General features: G+C 33.6%; 1 protein-coding gene across 1 annotated transcript; it reads right to left on the bottom strand.

The window, feature by feature from the left end:
- Window positions 1-14,384: 14,384 nt before the first annotated feature.
- Window positions 14,385-17,247, bottom strand: LOC121114078 (START domain-containing protein 10). Its single transcript, XM_040707915.2, has 5 exons — window positions 16,782-17,247; window positions 15,919-16,066; window positions 15,697-15,849; window positions 15,397-15,638; window positions 14,385-14,800 (listed from the first exon to the last, which is right to left on the bottom strand). The coding sequence occupies exons 1-5, from the start codon at window positions 16,938-16,940 to the stop codon at window positions 14,711-14,713; spliced, it is 792 nt and encodes a 263-aa protein (XP_040563849.1). The 5' UTR covers window positions 16,941-17,247; the 3' UTR covers window positions 14,385-14,710.
- Window positions 17,248-17,682: the final 435 nt, after the last annotated feature.

Genomic DNA, 17,682 nt, shown 5'->3' on the forward strand with positions numbered 1-17,682 from the left:
GCCAGAAGTGGACAAGAAGTCGTATGAGGCCAAGCCCATCATGTCCATTCCCAAATTTGCCAAAAAGAAGTCAGTGGCTCCTTCCACCGTGTCCAGGGCGATCAAAGCCCTGAAGAAAATTCCAAGTGTTATGCAGAAAGACAATTAATGACTCGATGACAGCGAGATGTCTGTTTGGAGTGGGCGAAACACCTCCTAAATGACCTGAAGCATCATGATAACGGTGTGATCTTCTTCTCGGATGAAAAAACATCGACAGTCGACCCCGTCTTCAACAAGCAGAAGAATTGGGTTGTTTGATTTGAAGAAACTTCTGAATACCTCCGCCACGGATCCAAGACAAAACATCTGGGCTATGTGAGGATGCTTGGGGTTGTGGGTTCGACTGAGGACAAAATGCCACCGATTTTGCTTAAGACTTTAAGTTTAAGAACTTATTGCCACTTGATTTGAATCCTTTGGATCACTCTATCTGGTGGCAAGTGGATTCTAAGACCTGTAGATCACGCCACAGTAGTGTCAGTGGCCTGAAGTCCTCTGTGGAGAAAGAGTTGAAGCTCATGAGAAGGGACTGCATTGCCAGAGAGTGCTCCCTTTTCGTGGCAGCTTGAAGCCCGTCATTGAGAGAAATTGAGATTAAACTCATAAATAGTATCTTTCATTGTGTGCTTAATGAATTTATCTTATTAATCTATCACGTCTGCCTTAATTGGGACTCAGGAGGAGCAAAAGTTTACTCACGTTGATAAATGAAACATCCATTTCTCACGACCCGGTATGTTTTGATTCAGGAGATGAATCAAAAATTGTTGTGACCGATCTATCCCTATCAGTTTATATGTGTGTACATACTCTTTGTGTTCAATTATATTATTTGTAGTTAGTTAGCTGCATATTAATAAAGAACCTGAATACACCTTTGCACTCACTCGGTATTACCCTTCTGTAGAATCAAATAGTCGATCTTGGCAACGAGCCTGGATATTTAATTACTCATTATATTAATAGGTATCTATATATAATACCCTGGGACGAGCCTGGATATCTAATTACTCCTCATATTAATAGTATCTATACGTCACACCCTGGTATACGAGGATGGTGAAGCTACTTCCATACCTTACTATTAATAACCTACCGGAGGAATGCTCCAGAATGGAACTAGCCGAGTCTAATGAAGAACTGCTGGGCATACGTAAACCTCAGCTTGTAGCCTTATTGAAGGAACATCTTGAAACTTGTGGATGTGATTCTAAAACTCTCGACTTCGAGAAACCTTCTCCTTCAACTCCTGATACGGATTCATGACAGGAACAAGTAACTTTGGTGTTTCCCAACCTTTTCCTTTTGAAATATCCGGCCCTAGAAGAGGCCATCGGTGATCCACATGGAGTAGCGCTCTATCCTGATCTGTCTACAGAACCAAAAGCAGCTCTCTTACTTCATTTCGCTAGCTCAGATGTCCAACAGTGGCATAAAAATCTCGATGTTGAGCCTAAAGTCAACGAGGATCCCTACACAGCTCTCCTACGCGCTATAGAAGAAGCCGTTTCTCAAATAGAGTCTCTGTTATATGAACGGTTCTGCTTTACTGAGATTAATTAGACTGTGGAAGAACCAATCGATGGCTTTGTAACCCGTCTACGGAGTCAAGCACGGTTCTTAAAACTCCAATATTCATCCTGTAATTCTCCTTATGAAGATGATGTACTCGTGGTAACTATCACCAAGAATACTACCTCTACTAAACTACAACAGACCGCTTTTCAAAAGAAGTTTGTAAAACCCGAAGAAGTCATTCAGATAGGTTGTGCCATGGGATCAGAAGAAGCTTACTCTCAAGAAATGAAAAATGAAAAACCTGTCATAGTTTCTGAATATAAGGGCACTCTTCGCCCCAAACATAATTCCGTCTGACAATGCGCAATTCCTCTTGAACAAAACCTCACGAAAAGAGTCTAAAATGAAAATTTTATGCTACAATGCACCTATTTTTTCGTTGATATTGTCCTGCTATTGGTAAAATCTGCTTCAAATGCAATGGTGCTGAACATTTGAATCGTGCTGCAACCTGATTGAAGGTAAATTTTCCAAGATCTCTTCTCCGAATTCTTCCAAACGAGCAATTGTCTAGGCCTTTGTTCTGAACAAACCTTTTACATTCCTACTCGACTTAGGGGCTAATGTAAATATTATCCCTCGTCAACTTGTAAAAACAGAGTCTATCTCTAGTCGTGATAGTCATGCTAACTTTTTTAAGTGGTTACAAAATTCCTACACAAGGATAGATACGCCTTCCTCTGTACCTTGAAAACTCAAGGAAAGGTCACTTTGATTTCCTTGTAACGAATGTAGCTCAAACAATCTTACGATCTCAAGCCTGCTTAGAGCTTGGTTTTGTTTCTCTACACAAGTCATCTTTCCTTTGTAATTCTGTACTCTCAATGCAGTATGATTTAGAGTCTCTCAATGAAAAATAAAGATGCATATTAGAAGCCTCAGGTAACCACACCGCTAACCTCGTTCGGGTACCTATCCACATTAAAGAAGGATCTGAACCACGCTATCTCCGAGCTCATGCTGTTCCTCTTATACTTCGAGATAAAGTTATTGAGGAAGTTTACAACATTGGATATCGTGGTACCCTCTCATAGATTGAAACTATTGTAACTCTCCTTAAACCGGACGCAAAGGTTTACATCTACACAGACTATGGTCAAACGATATTTTCAGTAATTAAGAAGCTACTTTAACCTCTCCCACACCCTGAAGACCTGTTCTCAATGCTAGCAGGCTATCGTTTCTTCTCTAAACTTGATTTTAGCCACTGTTATGAACAGTATGAATTAGAGGAGTCATCTAAAGAAATTTTGACGATCAATACCCCTCTGGTCTCCTGAAGTATAATGTACTACCTTATGACCTTTCTTTGGCTGCAGCTATTGTTCAAGCTGCACATGAGAAACTGTTCTAAGGTATCTCCAATATAAAAGTCTACATCGATGACCTCCTTATTTACTCTCATTCGATGTCAGATCTTCTATCTACTCTCAAACAAGTCTATGATCGTATCAAGTCTGCTGGAACTCGCTTGAAAAAAAGTAAATGTGTGTTTATAAGCCATCAGTTAACATACCTAGGTTTCCAAGTTTCTGAAAATGGAAAGTTACCGGATCCTGAATTATTTCGTCCAGTGCTAGAATTTTCTATTTCCAAATCGATAGAGAAGTAACTGGTATTATTTTTGGACTGAATCGTTTCGAACGTTATCTTTATTAAAACGGACCACAAACCACTCCAACACATCTTGAATCCACAGAAAGAACTCCCTACTGTTATCACAGCTCGGTTATTCTTTCTACGTTCAACTTTAAGATTTTGCATGTGAAACGCTCTATGAATCTTCATGCAAATGCTCTCTCACGAGGTCCACTGGAAAGTCCTGTTCCTGACAAAGACACAACTGATTTACTTATGTGCCTTTCTATCTCTTCCTCCAAGAGTAATGAAACAGAGTTGCGTGAGGCTATGTGAGGATATGACCATGCCTGTCTTTTTGTTGAGGCTACAAGAACGAAGGACTTGTCGAAAGTTGTTGACATTGTGTAGAAGAACAAATGTAATGCATTTTCTTCGAAAAATGGTCTTCCGTTTTGGGGAATCTGTTTGGTCGTCCCTTCTCTCTCTACGTAAAAGAATTCTAGACTTACTTCACTTATCTCACCGTGGGATAGTGAATATGAAATCAATCGCTCCCTGTATTGTGTGGTGGCCTAATATTGACAATTACATCACAAATCTTGTCAACACCTGCTATATCTGTCAGGTAAATGCTCCTTCTCTATCAGCAAAATATGTATCCTTCTGTCTTGCCTGTACTTGGGAACTTGTTCACGTGTATTTCTTACAATTGAAAGAGAAGGAATTCCTCATTCTTGTCGAAGCTTGGTGCAAATGGATCAAGGCCGCAGCTATGCCGAACACCTCTACGTCTCACGCACAGCAACAACTATTATACTGGTTCTTTAGATTTGGTTTTCCTAAATGATTGCACTCTGACAACGGTCCTCATTTTACAAACAACAACTTCAAATCTAAGATGTTGGAGGGGGGTGAAGATGTCTCTTTTTCCGCTATATCATCTGAAATCTAACGGACAAGCAGAAATGACTTTGAAAGACATGATCCTGAAGAATCCTGTCAACTATCAGTTCAAGCGCCGGAACCGCTTGAACAGCTAGAACCGCAAGACCATAAGAAACAACCTGGAATAATGACTTACAAATCGATAAAATACATTCCAGTTGACGAAAATTCAGTGGTAGGGAGCAGGGATAATTTAAATAAATTTTCAAATGCTTCTAAGTTAGCTTGCAACTACAAGTACATCAGTATCAAGCGAAATATTTTATTTGACAGCTGGCGATATTGTAACTGCTAATGGGTCTTTTTATAACCAGAAAATGTAGATGAGCTTATCCTTTTTAAAAAAAGACCAAAAGAAATATATATATAGAAAAAAACTTGAAAAAACTACATTAATTCTATTAAAAAAACATTTCACGTACCATAAAGGGTGTACTGCGGGTTAGATCAAACCGTGGGTTTAGCTACCGTCCCAGTCCTAATATATATATATTGGCCATCTTATTAATTCTATGAAGAAATACTGATGTATAACTACGCTTTTCTTGTCATATTACTAAGTAATATTAGCTAGTTTAAAGTTGAAAACTATCGATTAAAATACTATGTAGGATTTCAATATTATATATAATTATATTATGTAATTCATTTTAAAAATCCGTGGAGAAATAATATGACAATAATATGGTCTCTGAGTACCTAAGAGATAAATATTAGTTAGTATGATTGAATTACTCAGCTAACCACCAGATACTTTCAGGCCTTTTTCTATATCTATTTGAAGGAAGGTTGCGTGATACTATAAAAGTAACGATGTGATAGTCATCCTAGAATAAAGATCATATTATTTATAAAATATGAATACATTATAAATTATGAAATAACTTGCATTAGTATGACGATCAAGTCGACTTCTTAGACAAGTTATTTATAATATAAAAGGAACAACTCTTAATTATAGTTACTTTTGACTCAGAAGTCCCATAAACATTATCATTTCCTGATTTATGTTGTCCACTACTCTATTAAAAACACAATAATCCCTTTAAGTCACACAATGCAATGAAAAATAATATAGAATGTTGTTCGTCTATATAAAATATATTTACATTGACCATATTGCACATAGTTTAGCATGACCAAACGTCCTCTTTTCACCAGGCATGTCCTCTTTTTATACCGTGTCCTCAGGCAATTTTTGTATCAAATTTTTCAGAAATATTTTGACCAAGGTTTATTTATTGCAATTTTCTCCGACTCAAATATGGAATAACAATTAATTTTTTAAAGAATATTTATTTTTTTTAAAGTCATTACAAAATATTCAAATTTCTTATTGATGCCACATTTTTTTCTTACTCTAATAACACAGGGGAACAATTAGGGAGGGATTTGTTCAAATGAATTGAAGACAAGAATAGAATTTATCTATAAGCAGAGAATCCAAAGCGGGTCTCAGTTTCTTTCTCAGTCATCTGAATTGTAAAATATCTGGGATTATAGTAATTTGGGACTATTATTATTCAGAGTTATTTTTTACCTTTAAAATAATTCAAAATTGAAATTAGGATTAATAAATCTTATGTAAAAGTGTGTTCCAATGATTAAAAAGTGTATTTATTGATTCTGTATCTTGTTTTGAACTCGATATACCCTTCTAACTTATTGATAATACATATAATTTAATCATGGCTTATACTATAGAAAAATATTCAATGTATAATTTAAAAAAAATTATTGGAAAAATATGCATCTTCAAGGATTTTTGTTTCATTTTGTAGTGATCCCATTTTTTATGGAAGTATGCTAGAAAATAGCCAACATTATTATAATATTTTTTCCGATTTCGATGCCAATTCCATGACGTCATGCCTCGTAAAAGGAACATCGAGACTATCAAAGGAGGATACTTCTAATTTGATCATCCATCTCAAGAGATGTTTGAATTCTGATTCTGAATTCCACGAGGGACGTTTGGAGGATAATTCATCCGAGAAAAACTACCAGACCGCATAAGGGAGTAGAGTGGATTCCTTCCTTGGGACTGAGATACCTGGATCGAAACAATAAAGCAATCCATTCACGATGAGTAGATAATTTTTATATTTTAAAATGGGTTCACATAAAAAACACAAAGTGGAACATAAATCCTTGGAGAAGCATATTTTTAAAAATATATCTTTTATTTAATTATACATTTTCAACTTTAAACAATGATAATTCAAGTTATAATTTTTCAACATTGGGTTTTAAAATATATTCACATAATGTATCTCTAATCTCTTTCTTCATAAATCCTTGTAGGTAATTGTTTTAGAGATTATGATAGAATCGAACACTTGTTCATGAAAATGTAATTTAGTAGTTGTCATTTACACTACAAGGAAGCATAAGCATTGTTTACATAGAGCAAGGATGGGCAACTGGCGGCCTGGGAGCCGCACACAGCCCTCGTTCTTACTCAGTGCGGCCTGCCAATAGATGCAAAATAATTTTTATAAAGAAAAAAAACAACTTGCAATTATTCTGTTGACCGATAGAGGGCACTATACGCAAACAATAACCAGTCCCAGGCTACCTTTCGCATTAGAGAAGAAAAAAGTCCAGAGCCATGGCCACTAGCAGCAGCAAAACGAGAAAACTTGACCGAGAAAATTGCATTTTTCTCCCGAAATGGGAACAAAAGTACCTCTTTACCAATTTCAAAGGGAAACCAATGTGTCCTGTTTGCTTCGAGACATTATCAGCCCACGTATCAGAGATTTTGCTCTCTCAATGGCCAGCATGTTTAAGAGCACTTACATTTGTGAGAGCAGTCTTTCCACCATGAAGCACATAAAATCCAAACAGAGAATTTGATGCAAACTCGGACAACATAAATTAACGTTGACATCCAATCAATTGTGAGCCAGCAGGCCAAACCACAGTCTCTAATTAGGTTCAATTAATGCTGTCATTATTGAGCTATTTGTTAGTACTTTTTTTCGGCTCCGGCTATTGTTCAACCAAAGGAACCTACTGTGTCTCTACACTTGTTCCTTCATGAATAATACTTAAAAAGTTCCTGGCTTAGAGTGATTCCTAGGCAAGCTGGCGGAGACTAGACACACTCTAAGAATTCACAAGTTAGCTATCTTCATTTTCAAAATGATGGTTCTTTTACAAAAAAACGAGATAAGCTCCAAAAGATTTAAAAAAAAACAATAAACAACAGTTAAAATTGGTGTATACCATTGTCAAGAATCGATATTTGAAACCATTTTCTACTCCGAAACTTTTCCCAAATCTTTTTAAGTATTTTTCTAATCACTAACACTTAGAGAACAACTAAAAAAGCCACTTTAGCAGCTAGGCTTGCCGCTGGAAATCTCAGCATTCTTCAAATTGAAGACTTTTTTTTTTAACAATAATGATTTATGTTCAAAAGTTACAAGTGAAATACTTCCGGCTAATATCCATGATAAAAGAAACAGATAATTGTAATCAATTTTATTGCTTGGAAGGCTCACACCAAAGCTTCCTTGAAATAATATGATGTTCTTCATTCAAATGGATCTGACAATCTTACTCTTCCATAAGTATATCATAAGATTATTCAACACATAATAATTGAAGAGAAGATTATTTCTATAAGTTATCTTCAAAATATATTAGCATTTATGAAATCTCCGGCAAGATACCATTTGCAATGGATTGAATGATTTTAATAAGCTTATTAAAAATTCGTCATCGAATCTGAACTCTCAACAGCGAAAAAAATAAATATTTATCAGTAAACAGCTCAGTCTGAATAACTCTCCTGCAACCCTTAGATATTACTCTTCAGGGTATTTGGTATCATCCCTCGTTTGGCACAACACAAGTACTGTACTTTATCGTCAGATTTCCATTGATGGTGTAAATTTACCTTCCCCTAATCATCTTGATATAATTTCTTCTTCGTTTACAATCAATGTGGGGTTATCATTTTCATCAAGCGAATACTTGTCTGCAAGACCTAAGTCATTATCAGATGTCCAGAAGATAATTGTATGGATGATTTTTTTACTGTTGAAAGAGACGAGTTTTTTGGACAAAAATTGACAGCACAGGAAGGAGGTCAAACAACGAAAACTCTGCTTGTCTTCATGATAAACTGAATGTCTTCAATATATCGAGACACTGTCGCTCTTTATACAAATGTTAACGTCAACTCAGAAACGCTATATGATTTAATGCTATAAATAAACTCTGAGCTTTTTAAAATGGGATTTAATATTACAGCTATTTCAATAGACAATGCAAGTACAAACAGGAAATGCTGCTTGAACAAATTCTGTTAAGGATCTTGGGAAAAAAAGTATAGCAAATCCAGTTGCTCCAGATTTTCCTAACTTTCTTCTTTTTGATAGTACCCACGATTTCCAAAACCTGTATAATTGTTTCCAAAGGGAAAAAATATAACAGATATCCTAATTTCGGTGATCTTGACATTTTATCTCCAACTTTCAACACGTCATTGACTTGTATTCAGATGGAAAAACATAAGGCCGTCAAAATTGCTCACAGGTTAACCTCAAAATCAGTATATCCAACACTTATTAAAAACAACCAACGTTTTACTGGCTGACAGCATTTTCTATAACAGCACCATTGCTCTTTTTCAATATTACTCATCATCCCACCCTACATGGAAAATAACTGGAAACTTTATCTCCCTTGTAAAAACTTATTGGTTAATCTTCAATTGCAAGACTCATTCAGTTGGAGTTAGAAAAAGTGATACTGCTAAAGAATCGCTTAGTTTAGGAAATGAAAATTAAGTCTTGCGGAATACCTCTTAACAAATTGTGACTTTAAGTACGTTCTTCTTGAGCAAGTACACAGTGACTTATTTGAATCAAAGTTTAGTTGGAAACATCAGCTTTCTGAAGCCAACTATTTTGTTTCTGTATGAACAGTACATGATGCTGAGATGAAAATAAGATTACTTTCACTTGCAAAATTTGATGGTCTGAATATGCCAGAAATTCAGGGCATTCATTAAGCTAGTATTGACGTTCAATAATCCCAAGATAGTAAACCGTTCACATAAATTTTTTTGGTATTCATGGAGGAAGATTAAATGGCTTATGAGCTAGAAAAATATAATGAACCCCTTCTTTTTGTGATTTCTGGATATATTGCCAGGTCACAAACATCAAATGCAACGATTGTTTTTACCTCCTTGTATCTTCAAATGATTATCCTCGAGTTACTTTCACTGAATCTGGTAAAAACAATTCAAAAGTCTAACTATTCGAGTTACTTTCACTGAATCTGGTAAAAACAATTCAAAAGTCTAACTTTTCGAGTTAATAAATAGAGGAGGTCTCTACTCTCCTACGGACTTATGTTTTTCTCTGATTACTAAAATATACATTGTGTATCAATTTATTATGAAAAATGAATAATCAAAATCGTTGTTTTTACAATACCAAAATTTAGGAAGACACAACTTACAACTTCGATAATTACTTAAGTCATAATTGTGCATCTAATCATTCCTTTAAAAGCATATTTAATCACTATTCCATTCAATTACTCAATATAATGTATAAAAATTATTCAAAAAAACTTAATGATGAAAGGGAACTCCTGATTCAAAAGGTGTATTATTACCCACCGCCACCACTTTCCTGAGCATCAAGGACCCCTTTCAATATCCTATAATACACCCCAGCCCATGGGTTGTGCAAGTTAACTGCTGGTCCAAAAGGTGGGTCATTAGCCAGCGCTTCATTGAGCAGTCTATAATATACTTCGACCCATGGGCTGTGCAAGTGAGCCCACAGGTCGAAAATGTGGGTCATTAGCCACCGCCACAGCTTCATTGAGCATCAAGAACCTTCGTTATTCAGAACAAATCAAGGAGTTGAACTTTTTTTGGTTTTACACTTTGTGGGCACTGTAAAGGTATGTGTAACTTTGATGGTGGTTTATGACCGTCATGCGGCTTCTCTGCAACAGGAGGACCCAGGTGTTTTTTTAATAATAAAATGTAATCCAAAAAAGGTGGACAATTTGAATGAACGTTATAAAATGTGAGATATCAGGATGACTCCAGTAACAAGTAAAGATCTAATAAAAATTACATTAGAATTGTTGATCCTATTTGATAATATCTTAATTGTTGTATATTTCATATAAATTTTATTATTTTCTTCAAAATAGGCGGCCTAAGCAATAAACTTATTTAAATATACTTTTCAACATCAAATGTAATACTTTAAAAAAATCATCCTTTTGAACATACCTAATATTACCTAAATATGTTTACTTAATATAGCCTTAACTTAAACTAATTCACTAAATAAACTACTTTTGGAGCATGTTGTGCTATTATAGCATTTGTTTTTATTTAGGGCTCCCTTTTTTGGAGATGAACTTATTTGTTTGGAGTCTGTGCAATTGCACCAATTAAAGCCTAGTTCATTTCCATCCTATTAAATTGATGCGGTCAGTCGCAATGTAAATTCTTTCTCTCTTGGAACTTTATCCACACTGAGGAATGACTCTTCGCAAGTCTCAAACTACTTTCTTACATTGAACTGTTTAAAGACATCATTTTTTGTCCCAAATCTATATTATCCGTTCTCTGCTACATGGATCACAACAGTCAAGACGTCAATGTGAACACTTTAGATATTTCCAATCATCTTCATTTTGTTTCCTGAGATTGTGAGTGATGAGGATTTCCATGCACAAGCTCACTTGTACAGCCCGTGGGCTGATGTATATCATAGACTGCTTAATGAAGTGCTGGATAATGACCCACCATTTCAACCAGCAGTTCACTTGCACAACCCATGTGCTGGAGTGTATTATAGGATATTGAAAGGGGTCTTTGATGCTCAAGAAAGCAGTGTCAGTGGGTAATAATACACTTTTTGGACCAGGAGTTCAATTGCACAACCCATTGGCAGGGTTGTATCATAGGATATTAGAAAGCTCCTTGATACTCAGGATAGCGGCGGCGATTGATTTTGATCCCCTTTTGGACAAGCGATTAACTTGCGTAACCCGTTGGCCTTCGTGTATTATAATATATTTGAAGGGGTCCTTGATACTCAGGATAGCTGTGGTGATTGATTTTGATCCACCTGCAAAACCTGTTGACCGAGTTATATTTTGTAAAATAAAATGGAGTCTCTTGTGAGAGTTTCTTATCATACCAAAGTTTGATATACTTGATCAGGGATGTCTAACCTTTTAATATAATAGGGCGCATTGCCACTTAAAATATTTTAATGGGCCTCAAAACCTATTAAGTTAAATTTCATGAAAAATGACCATGTAAAACAAAACTATTAAATACAAATTTATTTTAATTTTAGACTAAATATAAATAAAGGCCAAACTGCTTTAAAAAGAAGCTAAACTGTTAAACCTGTTAGAGTCTCAGAAAATATGAGATACCGTCAAATATTTTTCAATGTTTGTACAAATTATGAGCGTTCTACGCGTTTTAAAAATAATTTTCCTAAAAGGTACTACTTGAAGTGAGAATGAGTAGTAGGGCATACCTAAACATTTGGTGGGCCCCTATGTTTATTGAGAACAGCTCGAGGGTGTGAGGAACAGAGCTCCTGATAAAGTCAAGATCCAATACTTTTTTCATTCAGGATGGTTATGTTTAAAGGAAGTTAAATTTTTTGAACTAGAAAGATCCAATCGGTTTCGGAACACATATTCCCTTATAAATTGCTCTTTCTAGGTAAAGTAAATCAACTATTGAATTAGTAATTGAAACTTGGGAACCACCATGAGACCTCATATAAAAGAAACCGAGGCTCTAATATCTTCTATCCCTCATATGAAAATGGTTATTACACTACTGACAATAATTTTGAATCTGGAAAATAAATAAATGATAATAATAAATTAGCATTCACAGATTTATTTACTGATAATGACTATGATAAATACTTTAATTTAAAAAAATATATTTGATTTTGATATCTCACACTCTAAAATGATTAATTATTAACTCAGTAACCAGTAACTTATATTTACTAAAGAATAAATATATAAACGCTTAATTTTTTTGAATATTCCCTAATAAATTAATAAACGGTAAGAGTCAGTTGCTGGTCCATAATTACTTATACCTATTCTAATCCAACTTTGGTTGTAGCAAAACACTCATCCTACACAATTCTTATGGAAAAATTAATTTAATATCCAATCATTTTTCTTAGAGGTTAAATAGAACTGGAGGTGAACATCGAGGGGTAATTTTCCAGGGGGTAAATATTAAAAATGATATAAACTTCCATTCATTCCTTTGCACAAGAGAGATGAGTGATCAAATTATATCTTAAAAACATTTATATAAATTGTAGAAAGGGTTTAGGAATGTTTCGAAAGATGTCAACGTTGTTTATGTAATTAAAAATTATTTTTTTACGTTCATTTGCACATTCGTTAATTTATTTCAGTTCACACTTTTTTAAACGAAACGACGACCACGATATAAGTTTTTGTTCAAATTTGTTTGGCTACGAAATAACTTCTTGTCTGACAAGACGCTCATTTTTTTTGGTAGCACAGATGACTCACACAATCATTTGACATGCGCAAATTTCCCTTTTCTTCATAGACTTAATAAATTATGTTAATTCAATGGGGGCATGAGCGTTGTTTTCTTATATTAGTCTTTAAAAAAGTGTCAGAGAGTATCACACTCTTGCGGCAAAATAATATAACTCCCCAAATGATAATATTATTAAATATGAAATATAATTTTATGTTACTCACATAGAGAAAAAATATTCTTAGCATGCACCATTTTTTTAAACAATAAGCTACAGACTGTCAAGCTACCTTACGAATAATATATATTTTTTTAGTTAGCTCAGGGGTTATAGTTGAGAAAAAAGTATTATCGTATCCAAATAAATTCGAACTAAAATTGATCATATAATCGACGTTTCAGTACTTGGTTTTAGCTTGTGTCTTAAAAATAATAAAATCTTTGGAGAACTATTAAAAAGGACAGAAGAAATGAAGGCTAAATGAAAGTTATTCAAAGATTTTCCCCCTTAATCGTTCAAAAATGTACAGCGCTCGCTCATTTTCCAAGCCTGCTTACAAATAGTAATTTAGAGTTCTCTTCCGTCGATCTCATGTGACCTATTAATATGGACTCCCAATTTTTCGTCAAACAGATGATGTACATTGTGCACTATGCATATATGCTTTTTTCTCACATTTTCTTTTTTTTCAGTTGAGATGAGGAGTGAATATGTTTGTTAGTGATATCTCCGAGCAAATATGTCGCCTTTCAAACCTCCCAAAAATGATTTGGACAATTTTCATATCTCTAATTATAATTAATCAAATTAAACTTTTTACAGAAAATATGTATAGATATAATCTTAAATAATATATTATATATTTTTTTGGTGAGTTGTTTTTTCTTCTTTTGAATTTAATTTTTAAATTTCCCTCCGGCGAGATTAATTCTATATCAAGTATCTTCTCACGTTGTTACCTCTATTTTATCTCGCAACATTTTATCTAAAAAGAAACTGCAAGGAAAAAAAAAAGAGTCAAAATCAGTTGGTAGTAACCCAATTCTACTGAACTTTGAGATTATTACTCATTTAATTGTAGAAAATTGTTTTGTCAGTTGTAGATTTTTCTACTTTATCCAAGAAAAATTCGTAAAAATTACTAATCAATATTATAAATTGATACAGTATCGAATAATATAATATTTAGATATACATAATTTATGTAATTCATTTGAAAAATTGTGGACATTTAACTCGTGTAAGATAATATACATGGAAGTACTTAAGAAAAAAATAACAGTTGGGATGATTGACTTTTTTGTTCAACCACCAACTGATTTTGGGCCTTTTTTTTTTTTTTTTTTTTTTTTTTTTGGAGGAAAAATTATGTAATGCAATATAGGTAACGACGTCCTAAATGAAGAATAGTACACAAAATTTGCTAATTATATTTAATACTTCCAACTGAATTGGGACGTCTCTCCTTTTTAGAATAGAGGTTGCGGTACACAATAAAGATAACATCGTGATATATCTCTATCTATAGATACTTAATCCGTTAATATATAAATCTTAAATCAATTTATGTAGTTACTGCTAACATTTATAGGATTTAGGAATCCATGAAAGCCTACATTTAACTTATAAGTACATTGATTCCGACGGATACTTAGATTTGGCATTTTATAAAGGCTCAAAATATATATTCCTATGTTTTAATACGTAAATCAAACATCTTTTGAACAATGAATTAAATAATGGTAATGGGAATAGAGTATCCTTGAGATTTCCTGAATAAATAGATACATACTAAATATAGTGTATGCACGCGTGTATATATCTCATATTAATCCCATTAGATTGGTAAAAATCATCAACAATCAAGCCTTATCACGACACAAAATAATAAAAATCCTTCAGAATATAAAAACTTATCTCAAGGATATTAAATCACACTACATAATAATACATGAATATACAAGAAAACGACACATTTATAGGTATAAAATGAGTTCTCAATTAGGGATTTAATCATCAGAGTCGGATCCGTTGAAGGCTGACTCATCAAATATCTCATCTGCCTCTTCTGTGATCTCTGTCTCGTCTTCGACCACACACTGTAACATGTAAAATATATTAAAGATTGATTTTAAAATATATCTTGTACGGAAAAATATGTAAAACCTGAGCCGGTTGTAACGTGAGCGGGCTTAGGGCAAATAGAAATGTGCTCGGTTTTTTTGGTTTTTTTTCAAATTGATATTTTTATAAAAAAAGACCAAAGCTTTTTTAATTAATTTACGTCCCTATTCAGGGACGTGGGCTGTAGCCCCCCAAATGAGAAAATAAAAAAAGTTAATCATTAATAGGGAGAAAAAAATTAGTCCCCTCCAAATCAATTTAAGGATTTCTTTTCTAAAAACAAAACAAAAAAAGATTTTTTTATAATAAAAAAAGTCAGGTTATTTTATAAATTTTGGTGTGTGCAAAAAATCAAGCCCCCAAAAAAAAAAAAAATAATAATAATATATATATATAATCTGTGGACACTCTGCTATTTCATTTCTTAACAGTTTTTAATTTTTCGTTATTTCTAAAGCAACATTTATGAAAAAAAGGTCAATCCTTTCTTTTTCATGTATTTTTAATTAATAGGCCTTGGACAAGTGCCCCCTTTCCCTAAAACCGGCCTCAGTTTAAAACCCATCCTTACATCTTTCATATCAATTTTTTTCCCTTCAATTTGCTCACTATGCTTCCAGGGTTTCAATTCTGGCTGATGTTCTGCCTTCCATTTGTTATATTTCAGGCAGGCTTTATGAATACGTTTGACTAGTTTTGGTGCCAGAGTAGTTGATAGCTTATTAGAGACCCAATTCGGGAATTTTCCTTTAGGGTTCGAATGCGTTACATACCCGACAGTGCATCCTTTTCCTTTGGGTTGAATAAGGAAACCTAAAGAGAGTGAGATGCTCGAAGGCTTTTAGTTTCTCAATAAATAAGAAATACATACCCGTCAAATATGAAATCCCTCGAATAAATCCTCGTTTTTTTGGATAGTCCTTATGTGAGACGGAATGATTGATGATTATGTATTCATCAGGAGATTGAAGCCAAGAGCTCTGTATGACAAAATCTCTATTTTTCATTGGTGAAGGACAGGACACTATAATAGGAGAAAAAGTTACTAGTTAGGAGTAAAGACTTGTTAAAATGGCTCATGAAAAGGGTTTACGGGAATAATATCCAATGTCATTGCAGGGATTCAAGTAACCAATGTTTTTATACTCTAGCATGTGTCTATCCCACGTTTTTCTATAGTCTGGATCTTGAATGACATCAAATAAAATGGAGGCAGGGACATCTGAAAACTCAGTTTTTACCTTGAGAGAGAGAATTGGTGTTAGTATATTTATATATAGGATATCAAATAACACTTTATTCAACTATAATAATATGATATAATTTCAATGTTCTTCGAGTCTACATATGAAAAATAATGGCATTTAATTGTATTAGCATAAAACAAATAATTATTTTGAATTCATTGTTGTAACTTTAACCATTGACTAAATTATAACAATACTTATACTTCCTTATGCAGTATTGCTATTTTTCGGAGTTGGGAGGAACATAGGGGGTATAAAATAGAATCCAATTTTGAACTTTACTCTTTACTCAATGAACATACAACACTTGTGAGTAGATACATTTAATAGCCTTAATAATCAACATCTGATAAGGATATCTACGTTATTACATGTACAACTCAACTATCAATAATTTGTATGTCGAATTGAATTGCTCCCTTGTTCATTTTTAATTATATATTTTCAGAACCATGAGACACGAATTTTCATACATACCCATCAATCCCCAAAGTTTGTTGATAATAAATAGTTGATATAAATATATACATTAATTATAAAACCTTAATACTTAATAAAGTATCTATATTGATTGATAGTCGCCAATAATATGTACCAATTTCTAGCTATTTAAAACTCTTTAGCTAACTTAGCTATACCTATTTAGGGATCCATGATCCCTAACTCTATCTTATACATAATTATAATAACATCATTATATTGTACGAACCCGTAGCATTTTAAAAGCTGAGTCTTGTGAATCACTCCTCGTCCAAACACTCATATCCTTCTTATCATACGCTTTATTCCATCCCTCGTCACGAGCTAAAAAGGCACGAAGGCTCTCGAAGTCCTTTTCTCCAGCAATTCGTACTTCATTCACTTCCATGTTCACTTCTCTTTGGTAAAGAGGATACTGAGGCGGTGATGATAAATATCCACGTTGCTTTCGATGAGGGAATTTTTATAATTGTGTGTAGCTCCACCACATGCGGGTACTCCATTTTAGGATATTGCTTCAAACGTAACAGTAGTTATTATTATATTATACTTATATAGTCTACTACTTGTATAAAAGCCCTAAAAATCTGCTCAGAGAAGTACAGAGTGCACTCTCTTCTCCTTCCTTTCCGAAAGGAATGCCATCTGATCTCTCAGTATACGAGTATAATATATCTTTTACAAATAACATAGTTAATATGAATTATTATCGAGAAATTATGAACCGCTCTATATTTGTGTCATTGTAATAATACTTTTCATATGTATCGCCTTCTTTACTAGTTTACTGTATACCTTCAGAAAATATATAAAAATTGTTTTTTGTGTATTTAGAAGAATGAAGCATTCAAATAACGGATCTTGGTTAGACAAGAAATTAAATACAATAACTGTGGGGTATAAAACCAACGTTATCATTGAACAATGTGTCTTCAAAGTATAAATGTCTCACGTCGTTACCTCTATTGTATATAGCAATTTTTCTTTAAAAAAGAAATTAAAAGAGGTCCAAAATGTTGATAGTTAGAAGAATTATTATAACTATGGAATTGTAATTCAATAATTGTTGAAAATTGCTGACATATTAACTAGAGCTAATCCAAATAATCAATTGTCAAGGCACTAATAAG

The sequence above is a fragment of the Lepeophtheirus salmonis genome, chromosome 3 (assembly GCF_016086655.4).
Source record: "Lepeophtheirus salmonis chromosome 3, UVic_Lsal_1.4, whole genome shotgun sequence".
In the NCBI taxonomy this organism is placed as follows: domain Eukaryota; kingdom Metazoa; phylum Arthropoda; class Copepoda; order Siphonostomatoida; family Caligidae; genus Lepeophtheirus; species Lepeophtheirus salmonis.